Below are 14,289 nucleotides of genomic sequence, written 5' to 3' on the forward strand. Positions count from 1 at the left end.
GCCCTGGATCTTGTGGCTCTCACTTCTGACCAGAATCCTTGCCCTGCTCTTCTGAGCAGCCTTGCTGAGAATGCAAGCTTAGGAATGATCAGGAGCTTCAGGGCTTCCTGCCAACGGGCTTCAGGAGGGACTCTGACTCCTGCACCAGAGAAGAGTAAAGAGTCGCCCAGGAGAGATGTGCCCCAGAAAGGGCAATGCTGGGCTCCAGGGTAAAGATCCCATCTGATTACAAAAAATTTCTCAGACCTACTCATGACATCTTTTGATCTTTTCTTATCCATTTGATTGGGAAATATATACAGTGGTAAGTAAGCCCCTTTAAGTTTGCAGACGGTGCTTGGGAGGCGCATGGTTGTGAAGACCTCGCAGAGAAGCAGAGGCCACAGGGTGGGAAAACAGTGTTAAATCCTCATTAGAGTGAGGCTGAAATGCAAAGTCACACCTAGAGGCTGTGAAAGGATGTCAAGTCTGACGTTGCACTGGGCACACTCTGCTTTTTCAGGTGGCCCTTCGGCACGAAGATGGTGACGAGACAGCGGAGCCACCTCCCAGCGGGTGCCGGGACCGGAGGAGGGCCAGCGTGTGCTCCAGCGGCGGGGGCGAGCACCGGGGCCTGGACCGCAGGCGGAGCCGCAGGCACTCGGTACAGAACATCAAGAGTCCTCCGTCGGCTCCCACCAGTCCCTGCCCCCAGTCACCTCCCGCCCTGAACCCCAGCCAAGTGCGAGATCTCAGTGAAAAGTAAGCATTAACGCAGCAGCGGGAATGGGTGAAAGGATACCCAAAAGCGGGAGGGAGGCCCTAACCCCATTGGTGCTGGCTACTCTCCGCGCCCCGCTGGCCACACACCCAGCCCACTTGCTCTCTGCCCCTTCTCTACCGTTAAAACCCCATCCCCAGTTCCCACGGATCTTCCCAGGGCAGGGTGGCACTGGTGACATGTACACATTTGATCTTACTAACCTCATGAACTCTTCTTCACCCACTTGTATTTTTATATTATCTAATATCTCCATTAATATCTCTTCAGAAAAGCTGTGCTTTGTCAAATGGAAAAGAATTCAAAACACAAAACTTTAGCCTAGAAATAAATGGTATGCCGCCACATAAATGTGAGATTGTATTTTCTTGAGATACTGATGACAACACATAGTTGAGGTTGAGTTAAATGAACAAAACCATATAAGTTTAAAATATGTATAAATATAAAATAGATAATTATATATGTCTATATAGAAATTTCAGTAAATATGGATGCCATCATTTATTCATTCAGTCATACAGCAAACATTTTTATTAAGTGACTGTTATGGGCCAGGACTATTTGAAGCTGTGAAGATATATAAATGGAAAAGGTATGATCTTTGTTCTTATGAACCTCACATCTGGGCTAGGCAAAAGTAAGAATGAGGAAAGTAGAAAGGAAGAAATAGGAAGATTGACAATCCCATGAGAAATTATATATATTCAAAATATAAAGTTTGACAAAATCTGTAGGAACTCAGAAGTGGTTCCATAAAAAACAAGTGCAGCAAAAGGATGGTCACGCTGCTCTGGGGTCTGGGTCCAGCTCTATCTTCCCAAATGGATGCTGTCAGTCCGCTAAGATAATGAGGCTCTGTGGACTCGTCCATGCCAGCCGGGTCCACCAGGGCTGAGTGATACACCAGATTGCCAGTGCACCTCCTCCTGTGGCAGGCAAGGTGGGAGCCCTGCTCATATCATTTGCCTGCAGCATTTTCCCCCCATCATGCAGATCCACCTGGGAGCCAAATAAAGGTCAGGAGGTTGCATAGTGAAGAAGAACTTAACTCAGAATGTGTTGGATGGCCTTCAGAGAGTGATCAAGATGTGTCCCTTCCTCTCCATCCCTAAGGGAACGCCGACCCCCACCACTGCTGAGAAGTCCCCTGAGCAGTCTGCTACTTATAGAATCCTGGGAGTATGAACTAGCCCATGCCGCTGGGGGCCTGCAATTGCAGAAGGAGGAGGAGGGCATCAATCTGAGAGGGATATGCAAAGTACTGTCCATGTTGACACCCTTCTCTACCACATAGCCCTCCATCTACAGGTTTTTCTCTTCCTAAAAGTCTGTGTATAACAGGCTCTATTTTAGAGAAAAGGAAACCAGAACTTCTAAACAGGCTGAGAAATGAGAACATCTAACGTGAACATTGCACTTTGTGATCTAAGATCTTCAAGTAATTCAGGCAGTGCTTGAAGCTCTCTCTAGCGCTGCTTCTAGCTAATGGCTTGAGATATTAACATGGAGAGAGTTGAGGGAGGTGTATGCAATGGGCTGAAAAATCTGTATTTAAAATCACCAGAGATGCTGAGGGTGGGAGTTAGGAGACCTTGTCAGCAGCACCCAGTGTTCTTTTGCTCTGTCTGACTTACGTGGTGTTTGTTTCTGTTCTGTTTCTTGCTGTTATGCCTTTGGTCACTTAACGTTGTGAGTTCAGGTGGCAATGCTTTGTGATCTGTTGGCAAAGGTAACAACAGTGGAGTGGACTATCCTGGGCACAGTTCACAGTTTCAAGACACTGGGCTTGGTAGGATCTGGAACAAGAGGCCACAGATGCTCTGAATGCTACTGTCTCAATCTTTTCAAATAGGACTGATTTTTAATTTTACTGAAATTATTATTTTAATGTAAATGTCTTAGCATTTATTTGAGAAAAATACACTTTCCAGCTTGTAAAGACAGATAGCATTCTACAGATTGAGGATTATGAAGTGGTTTCATCCATGAAGCCTCTTGGAAGGATTTTGCCCTGTGGCCCTAAAGCAACAGTACAGTTTTGGCAGAGGTAGGAGTGAGATGGCGGGAAGAGGTGACGAGAAGCCAAACGGGGAATGATCCCTGCGAGCATAGCTTAGTCACCTGCTCCACATCTGTGCCTCGAAACATTACCTTAGAATCCAGTCGTTCATTGTGTTCCATTCCCTGTAGACCTTGAAAGACACAGAAGCATGCCTGACGTAGATTACTCTTCATCTGTGTGAACATTCTGGCCCTATGTATTGCTAACTTATAGCAACATGCCTGCATACACCGCACGTGAGGAATTTAACTCTGTGACCCAACCAATGCCAATGCTTTTGAAGAGAAGATAGCAGTATGTTAGAAAGAGATTCATGTCATCCTAGAATGTATATGGCACTCTGCACTCAGATGAATTTGAATTTAATTTTCACCATGACCCTCTGGAGGATCCAGGCAGGACAAGTGTCATTATCTTTGCTTTACAAGTGAGAAAACCATCAGGGAGTGGGTGCCTTGTGACAAATCACAGGACTGGGGGACTGAGCCATGGGTTAAATGCAAGTCTTTGGCCTCTGCCTCTCAGTGTCTGAGTCATACAAAACCACTTCCCAACCAACCATTACTAAGTGTATTCACTGAGTGAGATTTGCACTTCTGACTTTTTAGGGAGGGAATTTGATTTATATACCATGTAGGTGTATTTTTCTTGAGGTAAATAAAAAAATAAAAAGAGAGGTGAAAAGGAGACAGTCTCCGAGTCTCCTTAGAGTCTTAGGCCTGCTAGGCTATGTGCTTTAGTTCCAAGGACTAATGGCTCTCAACTCACATTGCTTTGCTTTGGTTTCTGAAGAAATAAAACTCCACATAGAGCATTTACCAAATAATGTGCGAGTTTATTGGTCATCTGTCACCTAAAATTGTCTTTTGTGATTGTGTGTGCCGTATGAGTTTCATCTTTGCACTTAAATGTACAGATTTGATCAGAAGGAAGAAAAATGTTGGCACTTTCATTTTTTGCCAAAAAATTATTTTTAGCATATAATCAGCAAAAGAACCAGTGTCTCTGGTTATATTGTAATAGTATATAATTTAGTACTAAAAAGTCTTCAAGGTTGTCTAGCCCAGAGCAGGAGCCCTTACTGTGCACTTCCAGGCTCAGACATTCTCCTCCCTGAGGCATTTCATTCTATTCTTGAACTTTTCTGCTTGTTAGGAAAGTCATCTGACCTAAATTTGTTCCATAGTGTTATAGCTCTCTTGTTGCTCAGCATTCCATTATATGGATACAATTTCCCCCTAACGTTACTCTGTTCATCCCGGTTCTTGTCTCTGTCAACACACACCAGGTCTTCTTTCTGCTCTGTATGTCGGTCTTTCTGATAATGAACATTGCGTGGGACTTAATATATGAAATTTAGATTTCATCCTGTTGATTTCCACACAACATTCCAACCCATAGAGGTAATTTTGAACATCATTGAGTCACTAATATTAGCGGTTGTGCCATCCAGCTTTCAGTCGTGTGTCTATCTTCGTACACGTGGAAGTGTGACCTGGCGGGTGGTAGATGATGATAACTGGTTGGGAGTGGATGGTACAGACTGCTGCCACGTGCCTCAAAGGCAAAGGTTGGAAACTTTGTCTGTCAAGGGCCAGATAGTAACTATGTTAAGCTTTGTAGGTGAGACCGTCTCTGTTGCAACTACTCAACTGAATTCTGCCTTTGTAGCATAAAAGCAGTCACAGACAGCAGGTAAGCACATGAGCATGGCTACATTCCAGTGAAACTTTATGGACACTGAGATTTGAAATTTAAATGTCATGAAATATTCTTTTGAATTTTTTTCCCAAGCATTTAAAAATGTTAAAACCATTCTTAGTTGACAGACGGTACAAAAACAGGTGGTGGGCCAGATTTGACTCACAGGCTGTAGTTTGCCAACCCCTGTTCTCAGAGGCTGAGTTTATTGAGGGAGGTTGGGAGGAAAATGGTCTGGAAGTGGCAAAGAGGAGTATGTGGGATGTGAGAGAAGAATCCATTGTGCCATATAAGAGGGCTGTAGAGAATAACGTCCTTAAAGTTTAGGGGTAAAGCAAGGAATATTCCATGAAGAGGTGGAGACTAGAGGGGATTTTGCTGATGACTGCTCATGAGTTCCCAGGGCACAGTGGAAGAATGGGGGTTGGAGAGGGCAGGAGATGAATCAGACTAGAGGACATACAGAGCCTGTGGGGACACAGGGGCCTTGTGATGAGTCCAGGAAAGGTTGGGCTTCTCAGGGACATGGAGGCAGGCTGGGATCAGTCCCACTGGTCCCCGAAGGCAGTCGTTCTCAACCAGAGGTGATTTTGTCCCTCGGGACTTGGGCAATGTCTTGATACATTTTTGGTTGTCATACCTGAGGTGGGGAGTGCTATTTGCATCTAGTGGGTAGCGTCCAGGGATGCTGCTAAACGTTCTACAATGCCCCAAACAGCCCCCCACAACAAAGAATTAACTGTTCACCATTTTATTAGCCTACCTTTTCTTGGTGATTCTGTAGAAATAAAACAAATATACTGAGTACTTGGCAATTAGTAACCAATTATCAAATGCATGTTGCCTTCTTTCTATATTATTACTTCCAGAGTTTTTATGTAAGTACATTTAAAAAAATTATTGGCTTAGTGTTCCATTATATGGATATATTGTAATACCATAATGCCTTCATTCATTTTGCTATGGCTTGATGACAATTTTTTCCTAGTACCAAACTTTCTGTAATGAACACACACGCACAAATGTGTTTGTGCGTGTATGTTAGCATTCTTTTAGGAGAGATTCTTAGAAGTGGAATTCTGGATCAGAGGATACTTAGATTTTAAATATTGATGTCCCTGTGTTGCTCTCTCAAAGGCTATGCCATTGTGCTGTTCCACAGTCAGCATGTGATTGACCGTTTTCCCACACCATCACCGAAACTGGATGTTAGGAGCTTTTCAGAAGTTTTGTGATTCTGAAAAGTGAGATGTGGTGCCTCGGCATTTTAATTTGCGTTTTTTTATTACTACTGAGGTTGTTCATCTTTCATTGCTGTGTTGGCTGCTGACATTTCCTTTTCTGAGTATTTCCTGTTTATACCCTTGGCTCATTTGTCTCCTGAATGGTTTGTCTATTTTAATTGATGTATAGCTACTGTATGTTTAATATGGAAATTTTCAGATACAAATCAGAGAGAATATATGTATTCTTTATACTTTATAGATATTAACTTTTTTCTTTTTTGGTGAGGAAGATTCACCCTGAGCTAACGTATGTTGCCAATCTTCCTCTTTTTTTGCTTGAGGAAGATGAGCCCTGAGCTAACATCTGTGCCAATCCTCCTCTATTTTGTGTGTGGGTCACTGCTTCAGCATGGTTTATGAGTGGTGTAGGTCTGTGCCTGGGATCCAAACCCATGAACCTGGTTGCCAAAGTGGAGTGCACCAAATTTAACCACTACACCACAGGGCCATTCCCAATATTAACTTTTAGATGACTATGTCACAAATACTTTCTCCATATCTTTTAAATATATTTTAATTTATGGTGTCTCTTGATGTGTGCATAAAATATAAGAGAGTCCAGTTTGTTAGTTTTTTTCCTGTGCAGCTTTTAGGTGTCACCCTCACTCAGGAAAATGTGTCCTCTTTCTAACTGCAGCCTCTCTGTATCATCCTAGGTGAATGGTTTGTTATTTTTCCTTCACTCTCTAGGAGGTAAGTGACAGTACCAGTAATGATAGCAGGAGCCAGCATTTATGGAGCACTTAACTTTGTATTGGCTCTTGTGCCAAGCAATTTTACATGTATTGTAATTTCCATGAAGAAGGTGGTAGTATCCTTCCCATTTTACAGATGAGGAAACTGAGGCACACAGAGGTTAAAGAACTTGCCCCACATCTCACAGGCGGTAAGTGGCACAACTGGGTTTGAACCCAGACCGTCCTAGTCCAGAGTCTGCACTCAGAACCCAACATCCCTGGCTCTAGTCTCTGGACCTGTAGAACACATGCGATAGTAACAAGTTTTTCTCTTTCGAGGATGCATTAGATTTGTTGAGAAAGCAGAAAATCATTCAGAGTAAATGTTTACTGGAACTTGATAATCATAATGGGCTATTTTGTTTATAGTCCCTGTTTATTTTGATCCCGAAATAATCATACTGATTTGCTTGTTTTTCTCATAAATTGGCACTGAAGACAGTTTCTGAAGAGGAGTTCTGAAAATGTCAGAGCAATAAGTACAATATTGGAATAAGCCTTCCCAGTTAATCAAAATTGACTAACCATAAGCTTAGTGATGGGAGAAGGAAAGAAGACATAGAGAACAGGAACTCATCATGGTTGAGAGGAAGCCACAGTTACCTATCAATTATTGGAGGCTAAGCTGTCCTCACCTTTTGGCGCTCATAGCTGAAGTTCACCAGTTAATGGCCCAGTGGGTGGTAGGAAGAGGGAGCCAAGCCTTGGGGCTGAGCCTCCAGGGTAGGAGCTGGAAGAGGCAATTGGAGATGGTGTTGTTTTCCTTTTTCCTGCAGGGGTAGGAAAGGATGTTGGCCCCTCTCCACCAGCCACAGGAACCAGTGAGCAAATGAGGGAGCCTAATTATGGAACCGTGCAGGGTGGGTGAGCTCATCTGCCTGTATTTTGACAGGAAGGAGGCATGTTTGGATGCTGAGTTCTAGGGCAGTGCGTTGTTCTCTTGTCTGTCTCATGCCCTTGTCCACAGGACTTCATTGCCAGGAGTCACAGAATTCATTCTCCAGTTAGCTGCAGGATCTGCAGCAGAAAAACAGGCTAGTCCCTAGCTCTGTCTTTCTTGGAAGCAGTTGGCAATAAGCAATCAATTTGCAAGAAAAAAATATATCGTGCACCTAGTAGGTGTTATATAATTGGTGTTAACCCACAAAATCTACAACTCAGGTAACCCTCTCAGTCCTGGCTCCCAGAGGAAGGTTTGGCCACATGCACACAGGAGCAGCAGCTGAGGTCATTGAGAGGAAAGGTGTGGTGTTTGCAGCCACAGACCTTGCCTCCTCGCCAGGCTTGGCCACAGACTCCTCCACTGCAACCTCCCAGTGATGATACCTCTTTAATAGAGGGGGTAGGCGAATTAAGAGAGGCAGCACAAATGTGTGCTTAGCTCTGTGTTCTTATTATTATAGTCACTCCATGCCGTAGGGCTTTCCCGGATATTGTTCTATGGAAGAAGATAATTGTTAAATAAATATGGACATGAACTGGAGAGAAGATTCTGTGCACTGGCGTAAACACACTAGAGGATTTCACAACAATCAGGTTAATAACCACTGGTACCATGAGCAGCAAGTAACTACTTGGAAAGATTTATCTGATGGTAAATGATTCATTATAAATGAGGTTCACCAACGAGGGATGTGACCTCCCGAGGTAGGTATGATTGGAATATAGCCAGCGATTCAGATTTACTGTTTAGTGTCCAAGAGGCTCTTCCTTGTTTCCTGAGTATTGAATAATGAAGAGTGGACAGGAGGGGAAGACGGGGAGGGAAAGGGGAGTGAGCTTGGAGCTGGAAGAACTTACATCAAGAAAAGGCAGAGGCATTGAGACGTGAGGAGGAAGTTGCTTTGCAAAGCTCCTTCTGATTTCTGGAGCAGGATTTCTGGTTTCTTGAAGATTCTCTGTGACCAGATTGCAGATTTCTTCAGGGTTTGGACTTCGCTGAATTGAATTTGGGGATCTCTCTACGTTCTGAAGAAATAGGCAAAATTTTATCCTTAAAACTGAACAAAGCGACTGATGAATTTTAAGTGAAGAAGTGAGATCAGGGCTGTGTTTCAGCCAAGACCACTCTGAAGAGTGCAGAGTGCAATGGAAGAGAGCACACTGCACACAGGGAGAGTGGTGAGGGCTGTTGCAACAGTGGGGGGAGAGGTGGAGAGGACCCGACTCAGCCAGTGGCAGGAAGAATAGCAAGTAGAGGAAGTGACGGGATGCAGGAAGGGCATCATTTGTAGGATGGTGACTGGATTGTGGTGAGAAAGAGGAAGGAGACTGGAGTGATTCCCAGTCAGCCACTGACAGGGTCTTGGGCTGGTGGTAAGGCCACTCAGTAAGCTTTGGGCATTTTAAGTTTGAGGCATCTGTGGATCACAAGTAGAACTTCTCATAGTCAGTTGGATAGGCACTTCAGAAACTCAGGTACATATGGGTGAGGGTTGAAGTCTGGACTTAGGTGCCATAAACTGAATGAGCAGAGAAGTGAATAGATAAAGCCCTGGAAAGGAAGGCGTAAAATCACCATCACATTAAATTCTGAAACCGAGAAGATCACTTACTTTCTAAGTCAATGAACCTTGAAATTCAAGGGTGAATGTTTGTCAAGCTAAGGTGGGCTTACTTGGTGGGGTGTTTCAGGAAGAGACAGCCATTTACTGTGAAAGTGCTGGTGAACACTCTTCAAAGAGAAGGACATGTTCTTGTTTCTAGTTGGATCTTTGACTTGCATTGGGAATGTTCTTCTTTCAGGGTCAACCCTGCCTCCCCTTGACCTGTGCAAATGCCAAATTTCCTGTAATGCCCACCTTCCCATCTGTGTTCTGAATGTTCACAGCCCTTTCTGGAAGAGCTTGATTTTCTGTGGCAGTCAGTGCAGGGATGGGTGTGGGTGGTCCTTCTGGAGAGTAAGCATCTCTCTCTGTATATCCCATGCAATTCCCAGAATCCCTTTGGAAATGGAGCAGGGCCTTTCTAATGATGACACAGCCGAGCTGATGGAATCCAGTCATGGAAGGAGGAGTGAGATTGTCTTTGCTTGACAATGGTCTGTGCAGGGAGCCTGGCAGTAACTCTTCACTGATGAGTGTTGAATGAACAGGGAAATGAAACCCTGAAAATGTAGGTTGAAAAGGCCAAATCTGACACAGCAAAAAAGAGAGACTGGGCAGAGGTGAAGCTGGTAAAACAGGCTGCAAGGGAGCCCTTTGGGAATAGGTGTGGAAATTGAAGAGGGGAGGCCCAAAGAAAGAGAGACCTGGCCTAATGTCATTCTTGTCTCACACTATGTGCTCAGCAAGCTGATAGTCATTAAAGAAGCATCATATTCATGTTGAAAAAATACTTATTTCTAACTGCGATAGTGTTTGTTTCAGAAACTGATCAGAATTAATGTTGGCTACAGTCGTGTCCAGGTATGTCTCGTGGTGCCCTATATCAAGGTGTTGTTGATTTTCCTCCTCGTGGAATGAGGCTTTTGTGGGATGGGCTGCGGGAGAGCTGGCAGAGTCCCTATGCACATGAATACAATGAGAAGAGATATTGATATTCAGGAAAGAATCTGAAAGAAGGGAGAATTAATGACTTCTTCTAGTCCTTAAATAGAAGAGGCTTCTTTTTTCCAGCCACAAAGAAATGATCATGGCAGAGGTAGCATAGCATAGTGGTTGGGAACTTGGATGCTAGAATTGGACTCCTTGAGTTCACATCCTGGCTTACTAGCTGTGTAACTCGGGGGAAACTCCTTAACCTCTCTGTGCCTCAGCTCCTGATCTATGAATGGGGTAATAATAGTACGTACCTCAGCAATTCCTGTGAGGATTAAAGGAATGAACCATGCGAAGGGCTTAGCTTGAGAACGCTCTGCACAGAGTTAGTTAAATAACTAGAGTCAATGAGTGACTGCTGCTCTCCCAGTAGAGCCTTCTTTCCCTGGAGACATCCCTGGGAGGCAGAACCAAGCAAAGAAGAGTGAAGCCTGCCCCTTGCCCTCTGCACGTGCCCTGCAGAACCCAAGGAAGCTGGGCACATTTGGGACTGGCATCGGCATCCTAAGTGCCTTTTGATCCACCTGATAGATCCACCAAAGACACAGTAACTCAGCGAGGACTTCAGAGACAATTATATCAGACTTCAGGAATACTCAATTAATAGTATTCACTTTGCCCCAGAGAAATAATAATATTCCTGAGGGGTTTTTTTTTCCCCCTAGCCATGCAGTTCTGGTTTTATAAACAAGGGATTAAACATTGACTTGAGATGAGCCCCCACGAGGAAGTGGCCAGTCAGGGCCTGCTGCATGCAGGCATTTGTCTCCCGGAGGTCTTGGGCTGGGAGAGGGTGAGTGGGATGGAGGGTGTCATGACTTCATGCCAATGGCATGCTGCTGTCTGAAGTGGAATGAATACTGACTTACTGGCCTTGAGAAGATACTTTTCTTTGTTTATATTTTTTTCACCTATAATAAGCTCTGTAAAATTGCCTTTCAAATAGAAGGGTGAATAATTTTGATCATGAAATGGGGGAAAAAATCATGAAACAAGAGTGAAGTGCCTTTGTGTTTGTCAAAACATGCCAGGGCCTTAGTTCCACATCCATGATAGCTCACGTCCATAAATAGATGAGCAAGCCACCTAATCACTAGAAGAGAAACCCCAATACTGAGCATGTTATTTCACAGTGACCTTATGTTGATAGACTTCTTCATCAGTATTGACATTTTATGAACTTTATGTGATGATTGTGGCCCTGAGTTTGTTAAGTCAGGAATTACGAGCTCATGGGCTAAAGGAGAGAAAAATCACATTCATTCCTGCATTATTCATTCAGTTCATATTTTCTTGTGCCTGCCACATTCTTGATTTTGCGACTGCAATGGTAAACATGAGCCTTAGGAAGCTTCCAGCATCATAAGACAGTACGCACATAAATACTGCAGCAAGTAAACGTCTGTAGCTTTGGAAGAGGGCTTTGGAAGGGAGCAAATTGGTCTGTGTGATAGAGTGTAACAGGGGTATAAGGATATGCTCTTGAGGAGAACTTGCAGAAGTGCACAAGAATGTGTGCAGAGATTGTCATTACAACATCACTTGTAACAGCAAAGAATTGGGGATTGGCTAGGTAAGTAAAACATGGAATAGCCGTAGGGAGGAATGCAAGCAGGGCTTTTAAGAAATGCCCCATACCAGAAGGACCAACATACGTGTCGCATCAATTGCTGTATCAAAAGATTGTAGAATAATATATATTTAAATTTTTTTAAATCTGGAAATTTACCCACTAAATTTATAACAGTGGTTACCTCTGGTCAAAGGGACTGCATTTTTATCAGTAGTACTTTGAAAAGTAGACTTTTTCAAAGGGAGTATGGATTCCTATAATTAAATATTAATTTTAAAAGATTCTTTAGAAAAGAGGATGGTGGAATGGGGATGGTCCAAGAAGCCTCCTCAGGCATTTAGACTGAATCCTGAAGGACAAGATGTGCTCCCTGGGCCGAGGGAGGAAAGGGCCTGGTGTACCTGGGTATGAAATAGGAGTCTCAAGAGACAAGGTTAGGGAGGGTAGAGGGGGACAGAGAGGTGGCTTGGAGGTGAGATGAGGTCGCCCAGTAAGCGGATCAGAGGTACCTGTCTGCCTGGTGGGGATCAGATTGGAAGTGAGGGAGAGTGGGCCAGGGACACTGGGTGGTGGCTATTGATGCAGAACTGCTGAAAAAAACCTGGGTAGCTTGGACTAGTATAGTGGTTCTCACCCCTGTGGGGTTCTGAAATAACCCGTGTTCAGTCCTTACCCCAAAATAGTTAAATACAATTCCTGAAGTTAGGGCCTGAGCATTCACATTTTCAAATAATATATCACAAGGGTGAGGATCACTAGGCTGGAGAATGCTATTGGCAATGTGTTCACACATTGGAGAAACAGTAGCCCTCTCTGCTGGGTCTCCTGGGACCATCCTCCTGGACCAGGCTGAGCCCAAAACTGGGACACTGTGGGAACTGTGTGACTGTGCAGGACAACATATGGACCTATGACATGCATCCCTTCCTTTCGTGATGGTCTCTGTAGATAATTCTGGCCCTTTGCTGCTCTTTTTTGTCTTCCTATTATCTCCCTTTTACACAATTCGTTCTTCATTGGCATCTCCAACAGTAGATGGCCAACGAAGTAGAAAGCAAATGCTGCCCAAACAAGTCATGTGGTTACTGTTGGTAATTTGGGGCCATGACTTGACGGGGTAGAAAATAGATAATGAGGCTGTTGGGAAGAACCCTAGCTGAAATATAAGATTTGGGGTTTATCTCTAGATGTCAATTATCTATACTTTATTACCATATTAAGAGTTTATTGTGGTGCGTTGAAGTTCAAAGCATGTGAAAAGACAGAGTTCTAGAATCAAACTGAGTCATGAGTTAGAGTAATGTTACTGCACGTAAACTCTGAAACACATTTGGCTCCCTCTTATTAGTTGCATTTGATATCTGCTGCTTAAAAACACATATATCCTATCTCTTTTGTTTCTAACTAAAAGTATTTTACTCTTTAGTACCCTTCTTTTCCCATTTGTGAAAAATGTGTGTGTAAGAAATGTGGAAGAATGTGTGTAAGAAGTGCCATTATTGAAACTTTAAAATTAAGCTTGACCAGAAAACACACACAAGACTAGTAATTGTACAACTTCTGGAAATGGGAGAGCTTGTCTAATGTCCACACAATTTCGTGTCTTCAGCTGTCAGAGGCTACCAGAGCTGGATGCTGCCATTCTGCTGTTCTGCTTTATTTTATGAATGAGATAAGAGAGCCCCTGGGTCTCAGGATAAAGCTGAGCCAGACCCCAGGGCAGGGCTCTTTTCACCTCTGTAGCCACCATCTTGAAACCTCAGCCTGAGACTGTGCTTGGCATCCTTTCTATTTCCGAAAGTTCGCAGAGAATTTCAGTTCTCCTTCCTCCTAGTTTCTCTTCTGCTCTCTCAGACCTCTAAGGGACATTCACAGCAATTTGCTAGTATCTGTGGCTTAGAATAAAGTTGTTGTTGTTGTTGCTATTGTTGTTTTCGGCGAGGAAGATTCACCTTGAGCTAACATCCATTGCCAATCTTCCTCTTTTTGCTTGAGGAAGATTGTCACTGAACTAACATCTGTGCCAATCTTCCTCTATTTTGTATGTGGGATGCTGTCACAGCATGGCTTGATGAGCAGTGTATAGGTCTGCATCCGGGATCTGAACCTGTGAACCCCTGGCTGCTGAAGCAGAGTGCAGGAACTTAACCACTACGCCACCAGGCCAGCTCCAGAAGAAAGTTTTTAAAACGTTAAATCAAAGTACACATGCAAGAAAAGTAGCAAGACACCTCATAGTCTGTAAATTATCACTGTATTGATTTGTTTTACAACTGAATAAATCTGCAACCTGGCCACTAATTGTGTTTTTTTCCTATTGATGTTTATACTGTGCAGACTGAAATTTCATTATATTAATCTACTCCATGTCCATGTTTTCAGCAGAAAGAATGTGCTGGATCCATTAGCATTTCAGTCTAAAACAAAATAACATAATAATGGCTTATGCATTAAGGTCCTGGCTGGTAGTCCAGTTCGTGGGTATATTCAGTATCCATGGCCTGTACTTTATACTCCTAAACTTTGCATGCTACAGAGACAATAAATACTTTCCTGTCTAACTTTGGGTTCTCACCATGGAAACATCAGAGCAACAGCTGGGTTCTGTTAGATGTCTTTTCATTCTCT

At 43.5% G+C, this 14,289-nt stretch overlaps 1 protein-coding gene across 41 annotated transcripts in view; it reads left to right on the top strand.

Moving 5' to 3' along the window:
- The window catches only part of FHOD3 (formin homology 2 domain containing 3), a 455,119-nt gene that overhangs the window by 312,065 nt on the left and 128,765 nt on the right, over positions 1-14,289 (top strand). For all 41 annotated transcript variants that reach the window (XM_070629984.1, XM_070629962.1, XM_070629948.1 and 38 more), the window contains exon 10: positions 503-741. In XM_070629984.1, coding sequence (XP_070486085.1) covers positions 503-741 — 239 coding nt within the window. The remainder of the gene's footprint in view (positions 1-502; positions 742-14,289) is intronic.

Source organism: Equus przewalskii, chromosome 7 (assembly GCF_037783145.1).
Source record: "Equus przewalskii isolate Varuska chromosome 7, EquPr2, whole genome shotgun sequence".
In the NCBI taxonomy this organism is placed as follows: domain Eukaryota; kingdom Metazoa; phylum Chordata; class Mammalia; order Perissodactyla; family Equidae; genus Equus; species Equus przewalskii.